At 36.1% G+C, this 25,677-nt stretch overlaps 4 protein-coding genes across 5 annotated transcripts; 2 read left to right on the forward strand and 2 right to left on the reverse strand.

The window, feature by feature from the left end:
* The first annotated feature begins 5,533 nt into the window (after nt 1-5,533).
* LOC140005404 (germin-like protein 1-1) lies at nt 5,534-6,582 on the forward strand. Its single transcript, XM_072046379.1, has one exon. The coding sequence runs from the start codon at nt 5,621-5,623 to the stop codon at nt 6,305-6,307; it is 687 nt and encodes a 228-aa protein (XP_071902480.1). The 5' UTR covers nt 5,534-5,620; the 3' UTR covers nt 6,308-6,582.
* Nucleotides 6,583-9,274: 2,692 nt separating this feature from the next.
* LOC140005405 (5-formyltetrahydrofolate cyclo-ligase, mitochondrial-like) lies at nt 9,275-12,904 on the reverse strand. The gene is made up of 5 exons (XM_072046380.1): nt 11,606-12,904; nt 11,015-11,056; nt 10,731-10,776; nt 10,196-10,266; nt 9,275-10,107 (listed from the first exon to the last, which is right to left on the reverse strand). The coding sequence occupies exons 1-5, from the start codon at nt 11,754-11,756 to the stop codon at nt 9,971-9,973; spliced, it is 447 nt and encodes a 148-aa protein (XP_071902481.1). The 5' UTR covers nt 11,757-12,904; the 3' UTR covers nt 9,275-9,970.
* A 2,766-nt stretch (nt 12,905-15,670) lies between these two features.
* LOC140005406 (germin-like protein 1-1) lies at nt 15,671-16,718 on the forward strand. Its single transcript, XM_072046381.1, has one exon. The coding sequence runs from the start codon at nt 15,757-15,759 to the stop codon at nt 16,441-16,443; it is 687 nt and encodes a 228-aa protein (XP_071902482.1). The 5' UTR covers nt 15,671-15,756; the 3' UTR covers nt 16,444-16,718.
* A 2,692-nt stretch (nt 16,719-19,410) lies between these two features.
* Nucleotides 19,411-25,565, reverse strand: LOC140005408 (5-formyltetrahydrofolate cyclo-ligase, mitochondrial-like). Of its 2 annotated transcripts, none has more exons than XM_072046385.1 (7): nt 25,149-25,565; nt 24,869-25,011; nt 21,742-21,892; nt 21,151-21,192; nt 20,867-20,912; nt 20,332-20,402; nt 19,411-20,243 (listed from the first exon to the last, which is right to left on the reverse strand). In XM_072046385.1, the coding sequence occupies exons 1-7, from the start codon at nt 25,492-25,494 to the stop codon at nt 20,107-20,109; spliced, it is 936 nt and encodes a 311-aa protein (XP_071902486.1). In that variant the 5' UTR covers nt 25,495-25,565; the 3' UTR covers nt 19,411-20,106. The 2 variants fall into 2 exon arrangements, with proteins under 2 accessions (XP_071902486.1, XP_071902485.1); XM_072046384.1 differs by having other exon boundaries at nt 21,742-21,906; nt 24,871-25,011; nt 25,149-25,562.
* Between the last annotated feature and the right edge of the window lie 112 nt (nt 25,566-25,677).

Raw genomic sequence — 25,677 nt, forward strand, 5'->3', positions numbered from 1 at the left:
AAACAAGGGGATGTATTTAAAGGTGATGTTGGCGGGTGATCATTCCAATATGATCGGAAAAAATGTTCAAGAAGGAGGCACATCTGGTTCTGAGGTTGGTCAGTTTTTTGCCCAAATATTGAACCTCCTCCTTCAACTAAGGCTGTATAAGTTCTGAGCTGGTATACAAATCCAGCCATGCCATGATTTTGTTTTAATTCATTAAGATCCAAAAGGGTTCAGGCTAAGCACTTGACTTTGCTGTTAAACAATAATGTATTAGCTACTTAATTATCATTGGGGGACAGTTCGTCGTCATTTTGCATCTTCAAGCACACAACAGTTTATATATGTATCTATATATATACCAATGACATATGCCATGACGCTGTCCACTAAGTACTTTCTGATGGCTGCATTTGTTATTTCTTTTTTACTTTGAGGGAAAATTCCGTCTATATATGTCATAAGAGAACTTCTCCCTCAAGATAGATTTGCTTTAAAAAAGGACATGAAATCATTTTCAAGCTATATATTATTGATCTGATCAGATCAGATCAGCAAAGGATTCACTATCACAGCTTTCCACCGTACCGTTTGCCCTCCCGCAACTCCAACATGTTCAGTTACTACTACAAGCCACACCATTTTTTTTTTTATCACCTCTGACGTCCTTTACCCTACTACTGAACTGAAGGGTCTAAAGAAGACTTATCGCAAATTGGTGACAACCTGCAAGAGCATCATCCATCATCTGCTAATCGTTTGAGCATGATCAACATCGATTACAATAACGATTGCACCGGACCAGGATTGAGCTCCCCTCTAATGAATAATATAAGCAAAATGAGGAATGAAGCCTTTGAGGCAAACAACCTTGTACCAAGGCACTTGCAAATAAAAATAATCCCCCTTCAATCAAAGCATCATAAGCACCTGTATGTATGCTAGGAGATCTATTAGCAGAAGACTTGTATGTTTTTTTATAAATAAAGAGATCATGAATGAAGAATTTAAGACCATTTCCAATCCTTCAATACAAGACTTTATAATGATTCTTTCTTTTTTCTTTTTTTTTCTCAATAGTAACTACTAGTGTTATTTCTTAGTTCATGCTCTAAATTCTAACCCAAAAAAAATTACAAATGATGGTAGCTATGATCTTCAAACCTATTAGAATGCAAGTGATTTCTATGCACTTGAGCATGTTTGAATTGACCGTGGACTCTTGAGAGAAAGAGCCATAGTCATTATTTAACTGGCTAATTTAGTGATGAAACTGGCTAGTTTGCCAGATAAAATTGCTGGCTTCATTTGGCAGCAAAATTCGAGTTTTCTATTGCTTTTGTTTTTTTCTCTAAAGGTTTGCAAGCTAAAGTAAAGTTTGAAGTTTTCTTCTGATCTTGTCCCATATGCTGTCTAATTTATTGACTCTCCCCTTTCTAATAATTGAGCATTTGCAATTGCTTTTGTCATGTTGGGTTTGGCTGTGTTGCAGCAATAATACCAGTATGACGTAGTAATTAAAATATTATCTTCTTTTGTCTTGTTGTTGAGAACGGACTAGAAGAAGCTAGACAAAGCAAATTTCTTGAATATTGGTGCAATAAAAATAAAAATAAAAAGATTGAGTAGAGGGGGTTTTCTTGTTAGTGGATTTTTTTTTTTTTAAATCTGAAATAGCCTGCAGTGTCTTTTTTATTTTTTTTATTTTGGACAAGGTGGGCTGCCTTTGTTTTTTTCAGGTCCCTGCTACACCAGTTGGGATCCTCTATGCCACTATTCGGTGCCAGCAGAGGCTAGTTTGTAAATGAGGCGGCCAACTTTTATTAGTATTTTTTTAACAGGGCATGGCGGCCTCCTTTTTTTTTTTTTTTCTTTTAAATCCATAGTGATTACGGAGTAAAGCAGGAAATGGCACTTGGGATCCTCGGTGACATGTTTTCTATGCCAATCCAATGCCACCAATAGTATTGCGCCAAGTGTCATGTTATTATTTACACTTGTGTTAAACTAAGCCAAATTAAATTATTAGAAAATTAAAGTGTAAACAATAACATGACACTTGGCACAATACTATTAGTGGCATTGGATTGGCATAGAAAATATGTCACCGAGGATCCCAAGTGAGGAAATGGAGCTCCAAGTTACCACATAGAATCAAGTCTTTAGTTCGTTTAGATAGCATAGGTTACAATATATCCGAGTTTCTAGGATAAGGGAACATTACTCCTTGTTTCCTTACTTATATCGGTTGTTTGAAGGTCAAGTTTATGTTCCCTTCAATTTCCTACTTTTTTTTAAATTAATAACATAACTGGGCTGGCTGCCAACCCCCGTGTACGTGTTTGCAGTGTTGTTAGACCCGGATCAAACCGGTCGGTTTGACCAGTCCGATTGTGAATTAGTCTTTTTTTTTAACAGATTTGTAGTACAAAACTGTTATGGTCAAAAATCGGTTAAATCAGTGATCCAATTTTATTGGTTGATCCGATTCTCAAAATTTTCTTTCTTTTTTTCCCCAAATATAATCTGAATTAGTTAAATTGTAACACTTTCATTTATTAATAGGAATAAGAAAATGCCACACAATTAGTGTAAATACTAAAAGCACTCGCTTTCTTGAATGATCTCTAAATCAAGATGTTTTCGTCCCTATAATCTTATCAATTTAGCATCAGTGATTTCAACTTGTATTAATTTGTTTTAATTTTAGTTTTCCAAGTAGTTTTGGAGAATTGACATATTTGGCCATGAATTTAGATTTTTATATAAAATTATTAGATGCATATTTGATTGCAAGTCTAATATTTTTGAAACATTTTCTATAATTGACGTAATATAACCGAGAATTTAATTTCAATATAAAATATAAAATAATTATGACATCATGCCAATATCAGTGAATTTTTTAGAACGATCAGATCGATCCAACCAGTTGACTCTTAATCTAGCAATTTAGCCGAATCGTTATCCGATTCGAGTTTAATAACAAATTTTAAATTGGAGTGTTTGGATAGCCAAAATATTTTAAATAATATTTCGCTTGCATCATAAACACATTTCTCAATCCACTTTTTTATATTCTCAATTATCTTTTTATTTCACATACATCACATCACAAAAGTTCTACGGTAATTATTTCAAATAATACTCTATCCAACCAATTGCATTTAATAACGTTGCTGATTGTGGATGATTTAATAACAATTTTTCGGCCATCTTGTTGAAGATTGTTAGCTTTTTTTATCTATAAAGTGGTTTTCCGTGTTGCAACTTAATTGGTTTATCTGCTCTGACCATAAAATTTTTAAGGAGGGGTAGCTTACATAAATAAATGTTGTGTAAAATTATTCACAAATAATGCGGAGTCTCTTTTTCTGCTGTGATTTGACGTGCGACGTTGCGAAGGAGCAGAAGTGTGGACCACAAAACATCCAATCAGTTAGGACACACAGCAGCCCATGTTGAAAATTCTACCTCCAAATGCTATCATTGCCAGGGAGAGAAGAATGCAAGTGATGCAAGAAGTGGCACAATCCTGGAAGATATTTTATGAATCTTAATAAATAATTTTTTAACAAATGTTTTTTTTTTTTTTTTTCGGTTAGAAGGGAGGGTAATTCATTCGGTCATCATTTGACAAAGTTTGCCGTTAGCTTGCTTGGTGAGATTTCTTGTAAGCAATCCCTTCTTCCTTTGGTTGGTTAGATTAGCCAAAGATGATGTAGAAGCAATTGGGTCCAAATATGTAGACCTTTCTTATTTTATGCAATACATACACCGTTACCGTTTGGCAAAGAAAAAAAAATTATAATGTTGCTTGAGGTTCTCACCTCATTAACTTGGTATTTAACTGTTTGAATAAGAATAGTTATTTGAATAATAGATTAAAATATTACACAAGAGTTAGGATCAACAACCGTTTGAATTAGCTATTTTTTGGGGTGTTTTTGAAAAATTTTGCTGTAGCAGAATTTTTAGATTATATTTTGGGTTATTTTCAGAAAATATTTTGGGATATTTAAGAGCAAAAGAGTTTCTAGAATATATTTTAAGATATTTTTAAAATTTTAAAAAAATTTAAACTAATTTTTAGATTACCTTTTAGAGTATTTTTTAAAATTATTTATTGTATTTGAAAAACTAGTTTTTGAAAAACAAAAGTCAAAATTTTTGGTATTTATTTTATTTTTACTAATACTTCTATTTTTTAGTTCACGTCAATTTATTAGCAATAAAATTGTATCTCTGGTTGAATTTTCTTTTGCCTATTTGTGGTTTCTTTTATTTGTGTTTTGTATTCCTATTGGTATCGCGTTTGTCATTTATTTTTCCAAAGTTCTAATAATCACATCTAATGAAGAAATTAGCATTTTCTTAGTCGCTATTTTAGAGTTATACTAACATTATTGAAGTGATACTAATCCCCTATACGAATAAAAACTAAGAGTTGGATTGCTATAAAACGTTTTCACGAAGAGAAATTAAACAAGATTGCTTTGTCGATACTTAGCAGTTATACAAAATGCTAATTGCATAACAAGATTAATTTTGTATTAATTGTATAGCGTATGCTAATATAAGGAAACTAAGAATTAAATTGATAGATTACATGTTTTACAAAGAGAAATTAAACGAGATTCATTAGTTGATTCTTAAAAATGGCAATGATAAACATGTTGATTTTAAAATTAAGACCATATAAATATATATATACATATATATATATATATAAGTTAAGGAAATTTTTGCGAGACCTAAACCTTTTCATTTTTTTTTTGGGGGGGCGGCTGCCCATGCCCCCGTCCGCAAAATCCCCATCCCTAGGTATGCCTATTGCAGAGACAAAATGAGTGGGCGCATCTGCATGGTTTTCCGATCCTCCTTTTCAGTCAACTAACAGCTGCCGAGCACCGCGCATGGATGTGTCACTGGGTCCCCAACTCTAAGGGCTAGGGCTGATCTCGATGACACCAGATTTGAAATTAAAGTTGGCCCAGGAGCAGGGCAGTACACGAATCGACTCGTTTGGTTAATATCGAATTCGATCTAATTAAGTTGACCTCGAATTTGATTATATATTTTTTTATATTTTATTTTTATATATCAAGCTTGATTATATCGAGTTTGATTATTTATTTTTATTTTTATTTTACATATATATAATTCGAGTTCAAAAACATTAATTTCGTTGGACTTGCGAGCTCAATTATATATAATTTTTTTATTTTTATTTTAATAGTAAAATTATAAATATATTTCTAATATTTTCTTATTTGTTAAGAAGAATTACTATTTTACTTATTAAAATAATTATTTTTTTATTTTTTAAAAAATAAAAATATTATTATTTATTATTTTTTAAGTTCGAGGTCGAATTTGACATTTTGAACTCGTCGACCTCGAACTTAAAATTAACTGAAGACTCGACTTGATTAGATCAAAAGTCGATTCGACTCGACTCGTTTACACCTCTACCTAGGAGTATTGGTGCCATGCAATGCACGAGGGCTTCTTCTTCAGTTCTTCTATAAATACACCGCCATACTCGTTCCTTGGGACATCAAAGCGTACAAGCTAATTCCTAGCAAGTATACATAACCTAATTACCTTGGGCTACCTACCCTCTAGCTAGCAAATGCAAAACATGGCTTCCTACAATGTTATTCACCTCGTCATTTGGCTGACATTCTTGTCACTTGTGCAGCTACCAATGCGTTCCCATTGTGCTGATCCTGGTCCATTGCAGGATTTCTGTGTTGCGGATTTGAACTCCCCGGTGCTTGTCAATGGGTTTCCGTGCAAAAACCCAGCGAATGTAACTTCCAACGACTTCTTCTTTGATGGGCTGCAAAAACTGGGAACAGTGTTCGATGCCCTCAATGTGAACCTCACCGAAGTAGACGTCTTCGCATTTCCAGCGCTGAACACCTTGGGGATGTCCATGAACCGAGTTCAATTTCATCCCGGAGGAGAAAACCCGCCTCATATCCACCCTCGTGCTACCGAGTTGTCCCTGGTCACGGAGGGGAAACTGTTTGTGGGATGGGTATCAACTGCATATACCCTGAACTGGAAAATTCTGACGGCAGGACAAGTGTTCGTGATTCCTCCAGGCTTAGTGCACTTTCAGCTTAATGTTGGAAAGGGAAACGCACTATTTTATGCCTTCTTTAACAGTCAGAATCCAGGGATTTCGAAAATAGCCCCCGCTCTCTTTGCTTCCACGCCTTTGATTCCAGATCCAGTGCTCACAACAGCATTCAATGTGAATAAAACTATCATCGACCTCATCAAGTCCAGGGCTTCTGTGCTGATTCCATAAGCTCCAAATAATTAATCCCCGTCGCTTCTTATCATCTACCAAACAAGAATGATACTCTGATATCATTCACCCTAAAGTCTGGTCTTTTCTTTGCAATGTATAAACCATCTGCAGATGGATAAAATAAAACATCCGAGGAGTCAGATGTTCCTAGTCATGAAATAATCCTCGTCTCACCACATGAAAAATGTGGATATATTTGTTGTGAAGTTTGTACCTTTTTTCTTTTTTCTTGAAGTTGAAGATGGATGGAATGAGTGTGCTTTACATCAAAAGGGCATGTGTTACTCTTAATCTTCTTTGCATGAGACCTAACAAGTCACTGCTATATAAACTATGTAAAGGATGCTAATATATATTAAGGGTTAATTACATTTACCTCCCCTGAGGTTTGATACATTTACCTCCCCTGAGGTTTGATCATATTGCCAATCAATCCCTGTAATTTGTCCAAATAACAGTCTCACCCTTTGAATGATCAAACATTTAACAAAAACCCCCCTTAATGTCGAAAATGCCCTTATTGAGGCCATATTGCATTAAAAAAAAGAACATATTTTTATTTATTAAACCTTTCATCATATAAAGTATTAAATTAATCCATTACATGTCTTATTTTGTACATATATATATTTATATAAATAATTTTTTAAAAAATTCATTGAACCGAGGTTGAACCGATCCGACCGGTTGAACCTCGACCTTTTCACTTCACCGGTTCAATGAACGGTCCGATTTTTAAAACATTGAGCAAGAGTGGACATAGTCATAGTATCGACTTGGCACAGCTCTCAAAAATACGTGTACGTGCGGGCGAATGTGATGAATGACCTGCACCTGCCAGCCATAATACATAGTTCTACCCTACGGGTTAATGCTATGCTATATAGTACTATATGCATGGCTCCTCCTGGTTTTTCCAATTACTGGAGCTGGCTATATATGGGTCAAAACTATTTGATAATTAAGTAGAAAGTAAATCAGAAAGGGATGAAAACTATTTCAGATTGTGACTCAGTGATGGAACAACATATTTAAGATTTTGGAGTCACGGGGCAAACAGTTTAAAGATTAAGACTGTGAATCCGTGATAATTAATAATGAGGTTTTTGATTGTGACAGAGCAACAGAAGTGGAATTGAAACCAATACTCTGATTAAGACCATACAAAAGTAAAATTTTCATTTAATTTCAAGGTGTGACCATATCCTTTTTTACCACTACGTACCAGGATTAATTAGTTGTCACAGTACTCATTAGTTTGCCTTCCGCTTCTACCTTTCCCTTCTAAGGAAGGAAACACATTCTTGTTGAAGTTGATCAGCCCTCACTATTAATTGCATGATCAGGAGGCACTGATCAAGACACAGGTGAACGAAGTTTACAAATTTTGTGGTGTGCTATATATATATATATATATATATATATCAAACAAGAAGGGAAAAGGTAATTGACGAGTAGATGCTGATATATAGTTTATGGGGGTCGATATAGAAGTTTTATTCTTGGAGGGGATGAATGAAATATCTGATTTGTGTCATTGACTATGGAAGCTATGAATGACAATGGGACATTAATTAGCAGCCCCCTCAGTCTATATAGTACGTATTAATTATCCGGGACTATCACTATTGGCGAAGAACTTGTCCTTTTCACAAATTGTTGTGGTATATATATATGATCAATTTTCTTTTGCTATGCTGCCGATTCGTGGTTCTTCTCAATTCTTCATGTCTTTGTCAGTCCTCTGCCATACCTCACTCTAAGAAGAATATAAAGAAAGAAAAGAAAAAGGAGTACTACAAATGTCGCGACTGACGATCAGCAGCCTTCTAATCTTCAGAAAAAAGACAAAAGTTTCCTTCTCGTTCTTACTTCTTGCTCTCTCTATGTCAATAACTATGGAGTTAACCTCCACCAGATGGTACTGACTGTAGCTTCTTTCTCTTTGTTTTTTTTAACCAGTTTGACGAGTATAATTTATGTACATGCTCTCATCTTATTCCTACACCTCGGATACCATTTTCTACACTTCTTCACAAGATTATGTATGTGCATATATATATATATATATATATATTTGGTGCTGACGGAATTGCACACACTGCAAGAGAAAGCTTATTCTATCATTTTTTTTTTTTTTAAACGTCACTATTTTGTATATGGCTAATACTTGATATTACAAGAGAGAAGCTTATAGTAATACATGTATTTTCATTTATTGGGAAGGGATATGATTATTTTAAATTTAACTAATCATTACCTTCGTTAATAAATGAAGATACGTGTGGAGGAAGTGATGATGGTCATCTTGGACATGAATAGTAGGATTATTATCTAACTTGTATATAAGATAAGAAAAAGCCAATTTACTGTAGCAACCCGTCTTGGACTTGGAGGCCTGGGAACGAAAGCACATTCACCTGAGTGAGAATCACTTCACTTTGAGAGAATTGAAGATTGCTCCCCTTAATTTCCTTGAGACCATCGCTGAAGAAGTCGTCTGAAGTTGTTACATGAGCAGGGTTTTTGCAGGGAAAGCCATTTACGTGCAAAGGAGATTTCAGATCAGCAATAATGCAGAAATCCTGCAATGGACCAGGCTCAGCACAATGGGAAGGCAATGGCATGGTAGCTGGCTGGCTAGCAGAACTGATGACAAAACTGCACAGGACAAAATCAGATGAATATTAACATCGCAGGAAGAAGCCATGCATATGTGCTCAAATTTGCTAAGGAAGCCACCGAATGATATATAGCTTCGTAGTTTGCCAGACAAATTAGACTTAAAGTTGTGTGCTTATCGAGCAGTCTGATGTTTCGCTTGCCTGTGCATGGGGAAGGCACGACTAGTTCCTTGTTGACGGCAGTATTAGTGATTAATTTGCTGCCAACCTACTCCGTATGATACAAAATGACAATGCTTAAAATGAAGGAAGCTTTTAGAAAGCTATGTAGGGAAGGAAGTTAGAAAAGGTATAAAATGAAGATATATTTCAGAGATTATTAGTTCAAATTTCCTAACAGTACTGTGGCAAATCGTACACCTAATATCCCTTATTTTGAATAGGTCTATGACATTCAGTACAATTTTGAGTTATATCATCGTAGAAGGTATACACCACATCCTGTGCCGCCACCATAAATCTTCCTTCCTCTTGGTGTAAAAATTATTTAAAGGGAAACCACCACCAGCAACACCCCCCCCCCCCTCCCCCCAACAGTACTGTGGCAAATCGTACACCTAATATCCCTTATTTTGAATAGGTCTATGACATTCAGTACAATTTTGAGTTATATCATCGTAGAAGGTATACACCACATCCTGTGCCGCCACCATAAATCTTCCTTCCTCTTGGTGTAAAAATTATTTAAAGGGAAACCACCACCAGCAACACCCCCCCCCCTCCCCCCAACAGTACTGTGGCAAATCGTACACCTAATATCCCTTATTTTGAATAGGTCTATGACATTCAGTACAATTTTGAGTTATATCATCGTAGAAGGTATACACCACATCCTGTGCCGCCACCATAAATCTTCCTTCCTCTTGGTGTAAAAATTATTTAAAGGGAAACCACCACCAGCAACACCCCCCCCCCCCCTCCCCCCAACAAAATCAGAAATCAACAACGGAAGAACGTCCAACCCAAGACTGCAATCTCATTGACATCTTGCCTTGGCAGCTGCACTGATGGGAATTACACCAGAGGGTGACACAAGCGCATCAACAAATACATCATTTGGGGTGACTGGAACAACACCCTCATCCATTATCTGCACTGAATAAGACACAGCAACTGCACAACAAAGCATTCTATCATCATCCACCGGATTGACCTCTTAAAACAATTATTTCCCACATAAAAGCATCGAAAGTGACTTTACCCAGGAAAGGCTGCTTCCACTTCCGTTCCTTCACAAGCCCCTGATATCTCGTCAAGAATGCATCATAATATCTTTTGATTTATCACCGCGTAGCATCCAGAACAGTGGGTCAACAAAAAACAATAAAGAGTTACTGGAATGCACAAATAGCCAATGAAATGAAACAAACACACAACACGCTCTAACAACCACAATGGGCGAATTTTTTGTATGAACTTGTGGACACACTCAAAATATATCCAAAAATATATATCAGCTTAAGATTTGAAGGTATACAAGACAGAGATTAATTGAAGTAACATGTTCAAAAACCCTAAAGGGGGAAGGGGCTGAGTCCCAACACTAACTCTGCTTGCCAAGCATTGGAGATTGTCTATTGCAGAACTTAACTTCAGAATTGGTATAACCGGTTGAGATGGATGCTTAACAATTGATATGAAAAAGTTCAGAGAAATAAACATCGGTGACATTTATTAAATTCTCAGCAAATGCATAAATTCAAATCTTTTACAGAGGTCATCACAAGGAGCCTTACCCTCCACCACGACCCAAACGTCTTCCAGATTTGTCAAATGCGAGTCCTGAATGTTTCAGGAAACAGTTATAAAAAGTTCATAACGATCTAAATAAGTAAAGGGTACACCCAGATGAACTTTTACTCAAACAAATACCACTATGAAACTTCGGACAGTCATACACACGAATACCCCATCTTCGCTCCCCCAACTCCCCCTCCAAAAACTGGACCATGCCTTCCTTCCCCTTTTTATTTTCACTAGAAATGCTATGAATTACTTAGATTAAGATGGAAAAACTCACCAGGTAAAAGAAGCAAATCAACAGGATGATCAGCCAACATGACTGCACAAAAAAAAATAAAGATTAGTCTAGCATACGCATGTTCAACTACATAACTTAGCCAAAGGAAAATAAGCCCAAACACATGTGTGCAAGTCACTCTATAAACTTATACTTTACATTCAGTATCCCAACAACTCTCCATAAAAGAATGCTTACAAGGGAAATGCAAGTTAAGCTCTATTAACAAAGAAAAGGCCTAGAAGCCGGATTTGTTGAAAAGATATTCCAGGCCACACAAGGGAAAGATTAAGAGTAAAGGGCTGAAAACCAAAATATTTACAAAAATCACTTCAGTTAAACTGTAAAAGCCGCATACGTTAGTCAATATTACACTGGAAGGACTAATATCCTCTCTACCTGCTGTATCATGTCAAATTAACCTCAAATGCATAGAAACACTTGCAGAATAAGGTGTCCCAGGTATGCTTTTAAGGACAAAAAATTCGCAGAATTGGCCAATACGAGCGAGGTGTATTAACTAGTTAAAGCACAAGTCAAATGAAAACCCACAAATCAGTTTAAAGCTTATGGATGAAAAGCAACGTATACCATCTTCACGTTCCTTTCCCTCAGCATCCATTGGAGCTGGCTCCAAAATATTCATTGAATTTGCAATTAAATCGTCCATACTTGAGATCTTCAGCATTCTCATGTGGCTATTCTTGTCCTCCACTCGTGGAACATAGAGTGTCTTCCCCATCTGTAGATAATCATCTTATTGAATTGAAGATGAACAATAAGGACTTGAGTTTGAGAATCAATTCATTTACAACTGCTAGAGGACAAAAACCATGATAACCACCCATTAAGTTCATTGCCATACTCAAAACAAACAAATGCATATGTAATAATCCATAAGTTCAAACGCACAAGTCAAATTTCTAATAGCCTGTCTTACAGATTCCAAATAACACTTCATGATCAAGCTCCTCAGACCCAGATCAGAGGAAAATTGAATGGCATACATTACATTGGCCAGTCTTCTACTGTCCATACTCCTACGTCTAAATCTTACCCTGGACAATATTGCCTGCTAGAATATAGGAGCTCTACTTCATGGAATACTCATGCATCTCTACAACCATCTTTTTTCCAGATTTCTTAACAGATGTAATCTATTCGACATAAGCAAAGTCAACAAAGCATTACAGCCACAGTCAGCTACATGAATCCCATAAAATATACAGGTCATTCACTTGACTAGTAAAACCTGATGATGCAAATCTTTTAAGACACCATATCATCCATCTAGTCCTCCTACCTCTGATTCACCAGCATATACCAGGGTTGTTCCCAACAAAGAGTCTCTATGAAGAGAGAGGCAAACGAAAATGGTATTCTAGATTTTCATCTTCTTTTGGCAAATGCTGCAGTTTTTTATTGCCTAAGTCTGTAGCACGACATATGATTGAAATTAGTAGATTAAAAAAATGCGTTGCCTACTTCTATCTCAGGCTAATTGTAGATTTTTCACATAAGAGTCTATTTACCTATGGAGCTAGATGGCCCGATTTGACATAAGACATAATTACCTAAAGACTCTTCATTTCTTTGGTAATGATATCTGAATACACTTTAACCTTGTCTAGTTAGCTTATCAGATAAGGTGAGAACTTGTGAAGTCAATCCTGTGAGTATGATTAAAATATAGTACCCATGACACTTATCGTAAACTTCCTATTATACCCTCAGTGGCAGATATTTACCAGTAGTGATTTGTAAACCATCACCTAAACCCCACCAAAAAGGTATCTGGTTGAGGTATTGGAGTAACATTGTATGTATTCTTTTAATATGCTAAGGAATGTCTAGTTCTCTAATTTGCAATAAAATTTTAATTCCACTATGCAGCAACCCACGCCCCAACCCCACCATTTGCAGTACAAAGCTTTTTAAAGAAGCTTGTTTGAATTTTTCCACTTTTAACATGCATATTTGATTGCAAGTCTAATATTTTTGAAACATTTTCTATAATTGACGTAATATAACCGAGAATTTAATTTCAATATAAAATATAAAATAATTATGACATCATGCCAATATCAGTGAATTTTTTAGAACGATCAGATCGATCCAACCAGTTGACTCTTAATCTAGCAATTTAGCCGAATCGTTATCCGATTCGAGTTTAATAACAAATTTTAAATTGGAGTGTTTGGATAGCCAAAATATTTTAAATAATATTTCGCTTGCATCATAAACACATTTCTCAATCCACTTTTTTATATTCTCAATTATCTTTTTATTTCACATACATCACATCACAAAAGTTCTACGGTAATTATTTCAAATAATACTCTATCCAACCAATTGCATTTAATAACGTTGCTGATTGTGGATGATTTAATAACAATTTTTCGGCCATCTTGTTGAAGATTGTTAGCTTTTTTTATCTATAAAGTGGTTTTCCGTGTTGCAACTTAATTGGTTTATCTGCTCTGACCATAAAATTTTTAAGGAGGGGTAGCTTACATAAATAAATGTTGTGTAAAATTATTCACAAATAATGCGGAGTCTCTTTTTCTGCTGTGATTTGACGTGCGACGTTGCGAAGGAGCAGAAGTGTGGACCACAAAACATCCAATCAGTTAGGACACACAGCAGCCCATGTTGAAAATTCTACCTCCAAATGCTATCATTGCCAGGGAGAGAAGAATGCAAGTGATGCAAGAAGTGGCACAATCCTGGAAGATATTTTATGAATCTTAATAAATAATTTTTTAACAAATGTTTTTTTTTTTTTTTTTTCGGTTAGAAGGGAGGGTAATTCATTCGGTCATCATTTGACAAAGTTTGCCGTTAGCTTGCTTGGTGAGATTTCTTGTAAGCAATCCCTTCTTCCTTTGGTTGGTTAGATTAGCCAAAGATGATGTAGAAGCAATTGGGTCCAAATATGTAGACCTTTCTTATTTTATGCAATACATACACCGTTACCGTTTGGCAAAGAAAAAAAAATTATAATGTTGCTTGAGGTTCTCACCTCATTAACTTGGTATTTAACTGTTTGAATAAGAATAGTTATTTGAATAATAGATTAAAATATTACACAAGAGTTAGGATCAACAACCGTTTGAATTAGCTATTTTTTGGGGTGTTTTTGAAAAATTTTGCTGTAGCAGAATTTTTAGATTATATTTTGGGTTATTTTCAGAAAATATTTTGGGATATTTAAGAGCAAAAGAGTTTCTAGAATATATTTTAAGATATTTTTAAAATTTTAAAAAAATTTAAACTAATTTTTAGATTACCTTTTAGAGTATTTTTTAAAATTATTTATTGTATTTGAAAAACTAGTTTTTGAAAAACAAAAGTCAAAATTTTTGGTATTTATTTTATTTTTACTAATACTTCTATTTTTTAGTTCACGTCAATTTATTAGCAATAAAATTGTATCTCTGGTTGAATTTTCTTTTGCCTATTTGTGGTTTCTTTTATTTGTGTTTTGTATTCCTATTGGTATCGCGTTTGTCATTTATTTTTCCAAAGTTCTAATAATCACATCTAATGAAGAAATTAGCATTTTCTTAGTCGCTATTTTAGAGTTATACTAACATTATTGAAGTGATACTAATCCCCTATACGAATAAAAACTAAGAGTTGGATTGCTATAAAACGTTTTCACGAAGAGAAATTAAACAAGATTGCTTTGTCGATACTTAGCAGTTATACAAAATGCTAATTGCATAACAAGATTAATTTTGTATTAATTGTATAGCGTATGCTAATATAAGGAAACTAAGAATTAAATTGATAGATTACATGTTTTACAAAGAGAAATTAAACGAGATTCATTAGTTGATTCTTAAAAATGGCAATGATAAACATGTTGATTTTAAAATTAAGACCATATAAATATATATATACATATATATATATATATAAGTTAAGGAAATTTTTGCGAGACCTAAACCTTTTCATTTTTTTTTTGGGGGGGCGGCTGCCCATGCCCCCGTCCGCAAAATCCCCATCCCTAGGTATGCCTATTGCAGAGACAAAATGAGTGGGCGCATCTGCATGGTTTTCCGATCCTCCTTTTCAGTCAACTAACAGCAGTTGGCCCAGGAGCAGGGCAGTACACGAATCGACTCGTTTGGTTAATATCGAATTCGATCTAATTAAGTTGACCTCGAATTTGATTATATATTTTTTTATATTTTATTTTTATATATCAAGCTTGATTATATCGAGTTTGATTATTTATTTTTATTTTTATTTTACATATATATAATTCGAGTTCAAAAACATTAATTTCGTTGGACTTGCGAGCTCAATTATATATAATTTTTTTATTTTTATTTTAATAGTAAAATTATAAATATATTTCTAATATTTTCTTATTTGTTAAGAAGAATTACTATTTTACTTATTAAAATAATTATTTTTTTATTTTTTAAAAAATAAAAATATTATTATTTATTATTTTTTAAGTTCGAGGTCGAATTTGACATTTTGAACTCGTCGACCTCGAACTTAAAATTAACTGAAGACTCGACTTGATTAGATCAAAAGTCGATTCGACTCGACTCGTTTACACCTCTACCTAGGAGTATTGGTGCCATGCAATGCACGAGGGCTTCTTCTTCAGTTCTTCTATAAATACACCGCCATACTCGTTCCTTGGGACATCAAAGCGTACAAGCTAATTCCTAGCAAGTATACATAACCTAATTACCTTGGGCTACCTACCCTCTAGCTAGCAAATGCAAAACATGGCTTCCTACAATGTTATTCACCTCGTCATTTGGCTGACATTCTTGTCACTTGTGCAGCTACCAATGCGTTCCCATTGTGCTGATCCTGGTCCATTGCAGGATTTCTGTGTTGCGGATTTGAACTCCCCGGTGCTTGTCAATGGGTTTCCGTGCAAAAACCCAGCGAATGTAACTTCCAACGACTTCTTCTTTGATGGGCTGCAAAAACTGGGAACAGTGTTCGATGCCCTCAATGTGAACCTCACCGAAGTAGACGTCTTCGCATTTCCAGCGCTGAACACCTTGGGGATGTCCATGAACCGAGTTCAATTTCATCCCGGAGGAGAAAACCCGCCTCATATCCACCCTCGTGCTACCGAGTTGTCCCTGGTCACGGAGGGGAAACTGTTTGTGGGATGGGTATCAACTGCATATACCCTGAACTGGAAAATTCTGACGGCAGGACAAGTGTTCGTGATTCCTCCAGGCTTAGTGCACTTTCAGCTTAATGTTGGAAAGGGAAACGCACTATTTTATGCCTTCTTTAACAGTCAGAATCCAGGGATTTCGAAAATAGCCCCCGCTCTCTTTGCTTCCACGCCTTTGATTCCAGATCCAGTGCTCACAACAGCATTCAATGTGAATAAAACTATCATCGACCTCATCAAGTCCAGGGCTTCTGTGCTGATTCCATAAGCTCCAAATAATTAATCCCCGTCGCTTCTTATCATCTACCAAACAAGAATGATACTCTGATATCATTCACCCTAAAGTCTGGTCTTTTCTTTGCAATGTATAAACCATCTGCAGATGGATAAAATAAAACATCCGAGGAGTCAGATGTTCCTAGTCATGAAATAATCCTCGTCTCACCACATGAAAAATGTGGATATATTTGTTGTGAAGTTTGTACCTTTTTTCTTTTTTCTTGAAGTTGAAGATGGATGGAATGAGTGTGCTTTACATCAAAAGGGCATGTGTTACTCTTAATCTTCTTTGCATGAGACCTAACAAGTCACTGCTATATAAACTATGTAAAGGATGCTAATATATATTAAGGGTTAATTACATTTACCTCCCCTGAGGTTTGATACATTTACCTCCCCTGAGGTTTGATCATATTGCCAATCAATCCCTGTAATTTGTCCAAATAACAGTCTCACCCTTTGAATGATCAAACATTTAACAAAAACCCCCCTTAATGTCGAAAATGCCCTTATTGAGGCCATATTGCATTAAAAAAAAGAACATATTTTTATTTATTAAACCTTTCATCATATAAAGTATTAAATTAATCCATTACATGTCTTATTTTGTACATATATATATTTATATAAATAATTTTTTAAAAAATTCATTGAACCGAGGTTGAACCGATCCGACCGGTTGAACCTCGACCTTTTCACTTCACCGGTTCAATGAACGGTCCGATTTTTAAAACATTGAGCAAGAGTGGACATAGTCATAGTATCGACTTGGCACAGCTCTCAAAAATACGTGTACGTGCGGGCGAATGTGATGAATGACCTGCACCTGCCAGCCATAATACATAGTTCTACCCTACGGGTTAATGCTATGCTATATAGTACTATATGCATGGCTCCTCCTGGTTTTTCCAATTACTGGAGCTGGCTATATATGGGTCAAAACTATTTGATAATTAAGTAGAAAGTAAATCAGAAAGGGATGAAAACTATTTCAGATTGTGACTCAGTGATGGAACAACATATTTAAGATTTTGGAGTCACGGGGCAAACAGTTTAAAGATTAAGACTGTGAATCCGTGATAATTAATAATGAGGTTTTTGATTGTGACAGAGCAACAGAAGTGGAATTGAAACCAATACTCTGATTAAGACCATACAAAAGTAAAATTTTCATTTAATTTCAAGGTGTGACCATATCCTTTTTTACCACTACGTACCAGGATTAATTAGTTGTCACAGTACTCATTAGTTTGCCTTCCGCTTCTACCTTTCCCTTCTAAGGAAGGAAACACATTCTTGTTGAAGTTGATCAGCCCTCACTATTAATTGCATGATCAGGAGGCACTGATCAAGACACAGGTGAACGAAGTTTACAAATTTTGTGGTGTGCTATATATATATATATATATATATATATCAAACAAGAAGGGAAAAGGTAATTGACGAGTAGATGCTGATATATAGTTTATGGGGGTCGATATAGAAGTTTTATTCTTGGAGGGGATGAATGAAATATCTGATTTGTGTCATTGACTATGGAAGCTATGAATGACAATGGGACATTAATTAGCAGCCCCCTCAGTCTATATAGTACGTATTAATTATCCGGGACTATCACTATTGGCGAAGAACTTGTCCTTTTCACAAATTGTTGTGGTATATATATATGATCAATTTTCTTTTGCTATGCTGCCGATTCGTGGTTCTTCTCAATTCTTCATGTCTTTGTCAGTCCTCTGCCATACCTCACTCTAAGAAGAATATAAAGAAAGAAAAGAAAAAGGAGTACTACAAATGTCGCGACTGACGATCAGCAGCCTTCTAATCTTCAGAAAAAAGACAAAAGTTTCCTTCTCGTTCTTACTTCTTGCTCTCTCTATGTCAATAACTATGGAGTTAACCTCCACCAGATGGTACTGACTGTAGCTTCTTTCTCTTTGTTTTTTTTAACCAGTTTGACGAGTATAATTTATGTACATGCTCTCATCTTATTCCTACACCTCGGATACCATTTTCTACACTTCTTCACAAGATTATGTATGTGCATATATATATATATATATATATATTTGGTGCTGACGGAATTGCACACACTGCAAGAGAAAGCTTATTCTATCATTTTTTTTTTTTTTAAACGTCACTATTTTGTATATGGCTAATACTTGATATTACAAGAGAGAAGCTTATAGTAATACATGTATTTTCATTTATTGGGAAGGGATATGATTATTTTAAATTTAACTAATCATTACCTTCGTTAATAAATGAAGATACGTGTGGAGGAAGTGATGATGGTCATCTTGGACATGAATAGTAGGATTATTATCTAACTTGTATATAAGATAAGAAAAAGCCAATTTACTGTAGCAACCCGTCTTGGACTTGGAGGCCTGGGAACGAAAGCACATTCACCTGAGTGAGAATCACTTCACTTTGAGAGAATTGAAGATTGCTCCCCTTAATTTCCTTGAGACCATCGCTGAAGAAGTCGTCTGAAGTTGTTACATGAGCAGGGTTTTTGCAGGGAAAGCCATTTACGTGCAAAGGAGATTTCAGATCAGCAATAATGCAGAAATCCTGCAATGGACCAGGCTCAGCACAATGGGAAGGCAATGGCATGGTAGCTGGCTGGCTAGCAGAACTGATGACAAAACTGCACAGGACAAAATCAGATGAATATTAACATCGCAGGAAGAAGCCATGCATATGTGCTCAAATTTGCTAAGGAAGCCACCGAATGATATATAGCTTCGTAGTTTGCCAGACAAATTAGACTTAAAGTTGTGTGCTTATCGAGCAGTCTGATGTTTCGCTTGCCTGTGCATGGGGAAGGCACGACTAGTTCCTTGTTGACGGCAGTATTAGTGATTAATTTGCTGCCAACCTACTCCGTATGATACAAAATGACAATGCTTAAAATGAAGGAAGCTTTTAGAAAGCTATGTAGGGAAGGAAGTTAGAAAAGGTATAAAATGAAGATATATTTCAGAGATTATTAGTTCAAATTTCCTAACAGTACTGTGGCAAATCGTACACCTAATATCCCTTATTTTGAATAGGTCTATGACATTCAGTACAATTTTGAGTTATATCATCGTAGAAGGTATACACCACATCCTGTGCCGCCACCATAAATCTTCCTTCCTCTTGGTGTAAAAATTATTTAAAGGGAAACCACCACCAGCAACACCCCCCCCCCCCTCCCCCCAACAGTACTGTGGCAAATCGTACACCTAATATCCCTTATTTTGAATAGGTCTATGACATTCAGTACAATTTTGAGTTATATCATCGTAGAAGGTATACACCACATCCTGTGCCGCCACCATAAATCTTCCTTCCTCTTGGTGTAAAAATTATTTAAAGGGAAACCACCACCAGCAACACCCCCCCCCCTCCCCCCAACAGTACTGTGGCAAATCGTACACCTAATATCCCTTATTTTGAATAGGTCTATGACATTCAGTACAATTTTGAGTTATATCATCGTAGAAGGTATACACCACATCCTGTGCCGCCACCATAAATCTTCCTTCCTCTTGGTGTAAAAATTATTTAAAGGGAAACCACCACCAGCAACACCCCCCCCCCCCCTCCCCCCAACAAAATCAGAAATCAACAACGGAAGAACGTCCAACCCAAGACTGCAATCTCATTGACATCTTGCCTTGGCAGCTGCACTGATGGGAATTACACCAGAGGGTGACACAAGCGCATCAACAAATACATCATTTGGGGTGACTGGAACAACACCCTCATCCATTATCTGCACTGAATAAGACACAGCAACTGCACAACAAAGCATTCTATCATCATCCACCGGATTGACCTCTTAAAACAATTATTTCCCACATAAAAGCATCGAAAGTGACTTTACCCAGGAAAGGCTGCTTCCACTTCCGTTCCTTCACAAGCCCCTGATATCTCGTCAAGAATGCATCATAATATCTTTTGATTTATCACCGCGTAGCATCCAGAACAGTGGGTCAACAAAAAACAATAAAGAGTTACTGGAATGCACAAATAGCCAATGAAATGAAACAAACACACAACACGCTCTAACAACCACAATGGGCGAATTTTTTGTATGAACTTGTGGACACACTCAAAATATATCCAAAAATATATATCAGCTTAAGATTTGAAGGTATACAAGACAGAGATTAATTGAAGTAACATGTTCAAAAACCCTAAAGGGGGAAGGGGCTGAGTCCCAACACTAACTCTGCTTGCCAAGCATTGGAGATTGTCTATTGCAGAACTTAACTTCAGAATTGGTATAACCGGTTGAGATGGATGCTTAACAATTGATATGAAAAAGTTCAGAGAAATAAACATCGGTGACATTTATTAAATTCTCAGCAAATGCATAAATTCAAATCTTTTACAGAGGTCATCACAAGGAGCCTTACCCTCCACCACGACCCAAACGTCTTCCAGATTTGTCAAATGCGAGTCCTGAATGTTTCAGGAAACAGTTATAAAAAGTTCATAACGATCTAAATAAGTAAAGGGTACACCCAGATGAACTTTTACTCAAACAAATACCACTATGAAACTTCGGACAGTCATACACACGAATACCCCATCTTCGCTCCCCCAACTCCCCCTCCAAAAACTGGACCATGCCTTCCTTCCCCTTTTTATTTTCACTAGAAATGCTATGAATTACTTAGATTAAGATGGAAAAACTCACCAGGTAAAAGAAGCAAATCAACAGGATGATCAGCCAACATGACTGCACAAAAAAAAATAAAGATTAGTCTAGCATACGCATGTTCAACTACATAACTTAGCCAAAGGAAAATAAGCCCAAACACATGTGTGCAAGTCACTCTATAAACTTATACTTTACATTCAGTATCCCAACAACTCTCCATAAAAGAATGCTTACAAGGGAAATGCAAGTTAAGCTCTATTAACAAAGAAAAGGCCTAGAAGCCGGATTTGTTGAAAAGATATTCCAGGCCACACAAGGGAAAGATTAAGAGTAAAGGGCTGAAAACCAAAATATTTACAAAAATCACTTCAGTTAAACTGTAAAAGCCGCATACGTTAGTCAATATTACACTGGAAGGACTAATATCCTCTCTACCTGCTGTATCATGTCAAATTAACCTCAAATGCATAGAAACACTTGCAGAATAAGGTGTCCCAGGTATGCTTTTAAGGACAAAAAATTCGCAGAATTGGCCAATACGAGCGAGGTGTATTAACTAGTTAAAGCACAAGTCAAATGAAAACCCACAAATCAGTTTAAAGCTTATGGATGAAAAGCAACGTATACCATCTTCACGTTCCTTTCCCTCAGCATCCATTGGAGCTGGCTCCAAAATATTCATTGAATTTGCAATTAAATCGTCCATACTTGAGATCTTCAGCATTCTCATGTGGCTATTCTTGTCCTCCACTCGTGGAACATAGAGTGTCTTCCCCATCTGTAGATAATCATCTTATTGAATTGAAGATGAACAATAAGGACTTGAGTTTGAGAATCAATTCATTTACAACTGCTAGAGGACAAAAACCATGATAACCACCCATTAAGTTCATTGCCATACTCAAAACAAACAAATGCATATGTAATAATCCATAAGTTCAAACGCACAAGTCAAATTTCTAATAGCCTGTCTTACAGATTCCAAATAACACTTCATGATCAAGCTCCTCAGACCCAGATCAGAGGAAAATTGAATGGCATACATTACATTGGCCAGTCTTCTACTGTCCATACTCCTACGTCTAAATCTTACCCTGGACAATATTGCCTGCTAGAATATAGGAGCTCTACTTCATGGAATACTCATGCATCTCTACAACCATCTTTTTTCCAGATTTCTTAACAGATGTAATCTATTCGACATAAGCAAAGTCAACAAAGCATTACAGCCACAGTCAGCTACATGAATCCCATAAAATATACAGGTCATTCACTTGACTAGTAAAACCTGATGATGCAAATCTTTTAAGACACCATATCATCCATCTAGTCCTCCTACCTCTGATTCACCAGCATATACCAGGGTTGTTCCCAACAAAGAGTCTCTATGAAGAGAGAGGCAAACGAAAATGGTATTCTAGATTTTCATCTTCTTTTGGCAAATGCTGCAGTTTTTTATTGCCTAAGTCTGTAGCACGACATATGATTGAAATTAGTAGATTAAAAAAATGCGTTGCCTACTTCTATCTCAGGCTAATTGTAGATTTTTCACATAAGAGTCTATTTACCTATGGAGCTAGATGGCCCGATTTGACATAAGACATAATTACCTAAAGACTCTTCATTTCTTTGGTAATGATATCTGAATACACTTTAACCTTGTCTAGTTAGCTTATCAGATAAGGTGAGAACTTGTGAAGTCAATCCTGTGAGTATGATTAAAATATAGTACCCATGACACTTATCGTAAACTTCCTATTATACCCTCAGTGGCAGATATTTACCAGTAGTGATTTGTAAACCATCACCTAAACCCCACCAAAAAGGTATCTGGTTGAGGTATTGGAGTAACATTGTATGTATTCTTTTAATATGCTAAGGAATGTCTAGTTCTCTAATTTGCAATAAAATTTTAATTCCACTATGCAGCAACCCACGCCCCAACCCCACCATTTGCAGTACAAAGCTTTTTAAAGAAGCTTGTTTGAATTTTTCCACTTTTAACGTCTATTGCAGAAGAGAGAAAAGAAGGAAAAAGAGATAGGAGAAGTTTTACCACTCAGAGAGAGGGAAAGAAAGGAGATGGTTCAAAACCCTTCAAGCTTCAGAGCTAAAAAAATATTATCTTCAATCATTATCCTGTCTCTGTGTTTACCCTAGCTTCCTTTAACCTTTGAATCAATGTGATTGTTGCTAAACATGCGTTTTTCTAAATTGATTTCTTGTATATCTCCTAGATTTCAACCAAAAATGATAAGAACATCAAGATATTGATGAACAAAAGAAACACAGACATAAAACTTGAGAGACAGAAATTAATTCAAACAATGTGTAGCACAAATTGATAACTTATACATTAGAATGAAACAAATAAAGATTGAGAACTTATTGAGCTCTCTCAGTCTAAGCACAGTAATGGTTTTACCAGTCTATATGTGCATTGCACTTTGCCTTATCATGTAACTTTCCAATAACTATTAACATCAAAAAAAATTAAAAGCTTGTAGGTGTTATGCTGTAAGAATGTTGTGCTAATCAAAGCTACAGTTTGTATTATGGAGCATATCTTGCTATTTCCCTCATAAGCAATTAAGTTCTCATATGACATCTTTAACTTAAGCTTCACAGGAAGCCTCAATAGGCTCGTATCCAATTTTGCGGGCCTACTTCTAGAACTGTTCAACTCAACTTGACCCCTCACTCAATCTCAATTCTCGTTCTGTCCATGACCTGCTCTACCGTAGTTAAGATTTACTATCTAGAGACCGTTTATGGAAGTAGCAATGCTTGGTTTTCGGGTTGAAATCCTTGCAGCTATGAACTAGCCCCATAGTAGACAAATTTAACATGTATAACCGGACAGCAAATAAATACGTATTATAGCATAATAAAAATAAGAGTAAATCTTATATACACTGACAATGTATACACTATCACCGTTTGATTCATGATATGTGTGCAAAAGTTGACTTTCAAATTCAAATTTTGCATAGTTGTCATTCATCCAACGTTGACAGTGTATACACTGTCAGTGTAAGAAAGATTAATCCTAAAAATAAACATGGAATATGTGGTAGACACAAAACATACATAAGAATCCCAAGTAACACAGCGGAACATGTTGGCAATGGAGTCAAAACATGCACTTGCCCATCAAATTGAAGGGGGAAAAAGTAAAAATGCTATGCTTAAATCAAGGCATTCCATCAGACATGATCTAAGAGAGTTCCTGCAAATCAGTAAAGAAGGCATGAGCTTATATGGTAATACATTGTCCGAAGGATAAATGCTTCACCTATGCATAGCTTAATGCCAATACAAGCTAAGACCTACCTTGTTTTTTTTGGTTCAAGGGGAGTTGTATCTCTCTATTTCTTTCATTAACATTCTGTTAGCATTCTCGAATCAGCGTCAACTCAGAGGACAATTTTCAATCACCAACTACATTCTTTTTCATACATACAAAACATGATGCTGAGTAGGAAACACGTAAAAGACTTCAACTTTGTTGCAGAAGTAATCAAAATTCAACTGATTTAGGACTAACCACCTAAAAGTTCAAGATTTACAGCATGCTAAAGAAGTTGATTAAGAAAACATTCTTCAAATGGAATCAACTGGGCACCTAGACTATAACAAAATGGAACAAATTCAACAACAATTTTTAACAGAGAAATTTTACAATTACAAAAGAAAAAATAAAGGAAAGAAAGAAATGACAAATAAAAAAGGCTTAGGGAGAGATAAAGAAAACACCTTTGGATGAGTAATTGAGAATTTGGGCCAACAATTTAGACGTATCAACTTCTCTTAGTGCGCTGCAGCTTATGTAAGCACATAATTTCTGACAAGACTTGAACCAGGGAGCTTCCAGTACAAGATTCTGTACCGCATCATCTACATGGATAGTTTTTTTGAGAGGGGGGTGGGAAAGAAAGAGACAAATGCGGTAAAATTTCACCTAAAAGAACTGAACCCATTAAAAATAAATAAATAAATCCTGCATAAAAAGAAGATGAAAAGCACAAGTGTACCTTCCTTCGATCTAAGGGTAGGGTCCATGGACTTGAGGTCTCTTCTGACTTTGGAACGAAGGGCCTTCTTCTGCTTGAAAATGGCGTCCAGGTTGAGTGGGTGGTCAGCAGAGGTGGTGGTGGTCATGGTGGAGGCGGTGGTTAAGGGTGAGCGTGGGGGTGGCGGATGGTACTGGTAAGCGTGGCCGAGTATAGGTGTGATGGAGCGGGTGAACAAGAGTCGGGCGCTAATGGTGGATACGGAGGAAGGCAGAGCAAAGGGTGACGAGGTGAGGAGGGCGTGTGGGCGGTGGTGGCGATGGGTCATCTGTTGTCGGGCCAGTTGCTTCACCCCATTTAGGCTCATCTACTCTACTGATTAGGTGAACGTTAAATGAATTGATGGTGCCCAGACTCCAGTACAGTTTTTGATGTACTACTGAATCTATTATCTGAGATTAAAATAAATGTCTGCGTAGCTGTTCGCTCGCGAGCAGTTCGAGTCAAATTTTGATCGATATTTGACTCGAGCTCGATCAATATAGAGTTC

The sequence above is a fragment of the Coffea arabica genome, chromosome 4c, assembly GCF_036785885.1.
Source record: "Coffea arabica cultivar ET-39 chromosome 4c, Coffea Arabica ET-39 HiFi, whole genome shotgun sequence".
Lineage (NCBI taxonomy): Eukaryota > Viridiplantae > Streptophyta > Magnoliopsida > Gentianales > Rubiaceae > Coffea > Coffea arabica.

Bases quoted from the DNA above. Each gene is read 5' to 3' on its own strand.
- LOC140005408 (XM_072046384.1), bottom strand. From the start codon at position 25,494: ATGAGCCTAAATGGGGTGAAGCAACTGGCCCGACAACAGATGACCCAT. The intron at 20,403-20,866 runs GTAAGGCTCCTT...ATAAATCAAAAG, and splicing joins CGTTTGGGTCGTGGTGGAGG to ATATTATGATGCATTCTTGA. The intron at 20,244-20,331 runs GTAAAGTCACTT...TTTGTTGTGCAG, and splicing joins GTGGAAGCAGCCTTTCCTGG to TTGCTGTGTCTTATTCAGTG.
- LOC140005405 (XM_072046380.1), bottom strand. From the start codon at position 11,756: ATGGGGAAGACACTCTATGTTCCACGAGTGGAGGACAAGAATAGCCAC. The intron at 10,777-11,014 runs GTGAGTTTTTCC...TGAAACATTCAG, and splicing joins TGATTTGCTTCTTTTACCTG to GACTCGCATTTGACAAATCT. The intron at 10,267-10,730 runs GTAAGGCTCCTT...ATAAATCAAAAG, and splicing joins CGTTTGGGTCGTGGTGGAGG to ATATTATGATGCATTCTTGA.
- LOC140005406 (XM_072046381.1), top strand. From the start codon at position 15,757: ATGCAAAACATGGCTTCCTACAATGTTATTCACCTCGTCATTTGGCTG.
- LOC140005404 (XM_072046379.1), top strand. From the start codon at position 5,621: ATGCAAAACATGGCTTCCTACAATGTTATTCACCTCGTCATTTGGCTG.